This window comes from Haliaeetus leucocephalus, unplaced genomic scaffold, assembly GCF_000737465.1.
Source record: "Haliaeetus leucocephalus isolate CR32 unplaced genomic scaffold, Haliaeetus_leucocephalus-4.0 Scaffold219, whole genome shotgun sequence".
Classification (NCBI taxonomy): domain Eukaryota; kingdom Metazoa; phylum Chordata; class Aves; order Accipitriformes; family Accipitridae; genus Haliaeetus; species Haliaeetus leucocephalus.
The window spans coordinates 307,023-309,489 of NW_010972655.1; the positions used below are offsets into that span (position 1 = coordinate 307,023).

The window sequence follows — 2,467 nt, forward strand, 5'->3', positions numbered from 1 at the left end:
AGCCGCGCAGCCGCCGCCGCCCGCAGCCCCGAAGGTGCCCGCAGCCTGCCCAGCACCCGCAGCGCCGCCATCTTGCCCTTGGCACTGCGCATGCGCGCCCCTGCCCTCACCGCTGCGAAGGGGGCGGGGCCGGGCGCCATGCTTGGGGAGGGCAGGCGAATCCCTGCTGTGCCGCCATATTGACCGTGGGCAGCTCCGCCGCCATCTTTACTAAGGGAAACAGCCGGGAAATGGCCGCTAGGGCCGCTGCCATCTTTGTGCCGGGCATAGGCCGGCGGCGGGATGGGGAGTCCCGTGGGGATGGACACGGGGACGGAGGGGACAGGGATGGGGACAAGGATGGGGACAGAGGGGAGAGGGGACAGAGGGGACAGGGATGGGGACAAGGATGAGGACAGAGGGGACAGGGGCAGGGGGGACAGAGTGATGGGGACAGAGGGGACAGGGCGAGCAGGATGCACATGGTTAACGAGGAGTGGGGTGTCTTGGAGTGATGGTGGGGGGACACGTGTCCCTGCTTGGGGACCACGGCAGCCAGAGGTGGCCCCTGTCCCTTCTTGTGACACCCCCAGTGCCCCCAAGTGGGTGCTGGGGGGGGACAACAGGTACCAGGGTGCCATGTGGGTGGTGGGGCTGGGGGGTGACCAAAATTGTCCTGTGTCCACTCCAGCCAAGCCGCACCCCCAGCCCCCACCCTTGGGGAGTTCCCAGGCTCTGGCATCTGGGCTCGCCCCCCCTCCTGGGGGACACGGGGACCATCCTGCTGTGCCAGCACCCTCCACGTCCCCTGCCCCCCCCCCCACGTCCTCACAACCACGGGGTCATGGCGGCTCCCGCAGCCTTGCCCTGCGTCACTGTCCCCAGTGACGCCAGCAGCCGCCCGGCCCCCACGTCACGGCTGTTCCTGACCCGGCGTGAGTCACGGTGGCCGTGCGAGCTGATGCTGTCCAGATGCTGGCTGCTGGCAACCCCTCCTCCCGGCACAGGGCCACCCTGCTGGGGCTGGATCCGGCCACAGGCCAGGAGGCTGAGCCAGGAGGAGCCTCCTGTGCTGAGCCCCTGCCGGCACCCAAGGGTGCCCCACGGCCCGGACCCCAGACCTGTGGGGGATGCTGGAGCTGGGAGACACTGGAGCTGGGCAACACTGGAGTTGGGGGGATGCTGAAGCCAGCAGATGCCAGAGGTGTCGGATGTTGCTCGTGGCAGATGCCAGAGGAGGCGGATGTCGGCCAGAGCAGATGTCAGCTCCCAGGGATGCCGGTTGTGCCGGATGCCAGAGCCAGCAGATGCCGCAGCCCATGGGATGCCGGCTCTGGCGGATGCTGACTGTGGCAGATGCTGCTGCCCAGCGGATGCTGCACATACAGGCTGCCAGCCATGGCAGGTGCCCAGGCTGTGGTGGGCTCCGTGCCCCACTGGTGGCACCGCTCCTGGGCACGGGTGGGTGCCGGGCAGGTGCTGTCCCAGCCAGGCCCGGCTGTGGTGCCGGTGGGGTCCCATGGGTGCAGCCGAGCACCGCTGTGGTGCTGGTACAGAGGCCCTTTGTGCAGCGGCGCCGGGTGCTGCCGGCTCCCTTTGTGCAGGGCCGCGTCACCCTGTTGTTCTCCCGGGGATGGCGGGGATGGCACTGGCACCAGCACCCACACAGCAGCACCCAGTGCCACACAGGGCACCCCCAGACAGGGGTGCTGGGGGGTGACGGGGCAGGAAGGGTGGCTGGGCCCAGCCCCCCATTCCGAGAAAGGAGGAAGCAGGATGCGGCCCGTGTCCTGCCTGGCCGGGCTGGGGGCCAGGAGGTGACTCGGGGTGTGTGACACAGCGGGTGGCCCTGCTGGGAAATGTGGACACAGGGAGGGGACGGAGGGGCTGAGGCTGGATGCGCTGGGATGGAGGGAACAGGGAGGGGTGAGGAGGAGGAGGAGGGATGAAGGAGACAGGCAGGGATGGGGATGGGGATGGAGCAGTGGGGTATTAGGGGGCAGAGGGTGCTGCAGGGTGGGGGAGCACCCCGGGGTGTCCCCAGCCCGGTGCTCACCCTGGGCACACCACAGTCACCCCTGGCAGGTGCCCACACTGACCCCGGGCTCTGCCGTCCCAGCGAGGGGGTCCCAGTGCAGGGGTCTGGGCGAGGAGCTCTTGGCGAGGGGATGCTGGTGCGGGGGTCCCGGCAAGGGGATCCTGGCGAGGGGGTCCGGGTGCTGGGTCCTGGTGCAGGGGTGCTGGTGAGGGGGTCCCGGTGCGGGTGTCCCAGCGAAGAGGTCCCAGCGAGGGGATGCTGGCGAGGGCATCCCTGAGCGGGGGTCCCAGCGAGATGCAGGAGCCTGGGCGAGGGTGTCCTGCCGAGGGGATGCCGGTGCTGGGGTCGCGGCAAGGGGATCCCGGTGCGGGGCATCCCCCGGCCCGGCCCTGCTCCCGGGGGACCAGGCTCTGCCTTCCCGGAACGGCCCGGGGGGGCCGGGGCCACCCC

General features: G+C 70.2%; 1 protein-coding gene across 1 annotated transcript in view; it reads right to left on the bottom strand.

The window, feature by feature from the left end:
- Positions 1-140, bottom strand: part of NDUFS2 (NADH dehydrogenase (ubiquinone) Fe-S protein 2, 49kDa (NADH-coenzyme Q reductase)) — a 6,107-nt gene extending 5,967 nt beyond the window's left edge. Inside the window, exon 1 of the mRNA XM_010566929.1 lies at positions 50-140. Within this exon, the coding sequence (XP_010565231.1) occupies positions 50-140 (91 nt within the window). The remainder of the gene's footprint in view (positions 1-49) is intronic.
- Between the last annotated feature and the right edge of the window lie 2,327 nt (positions 141-2,467).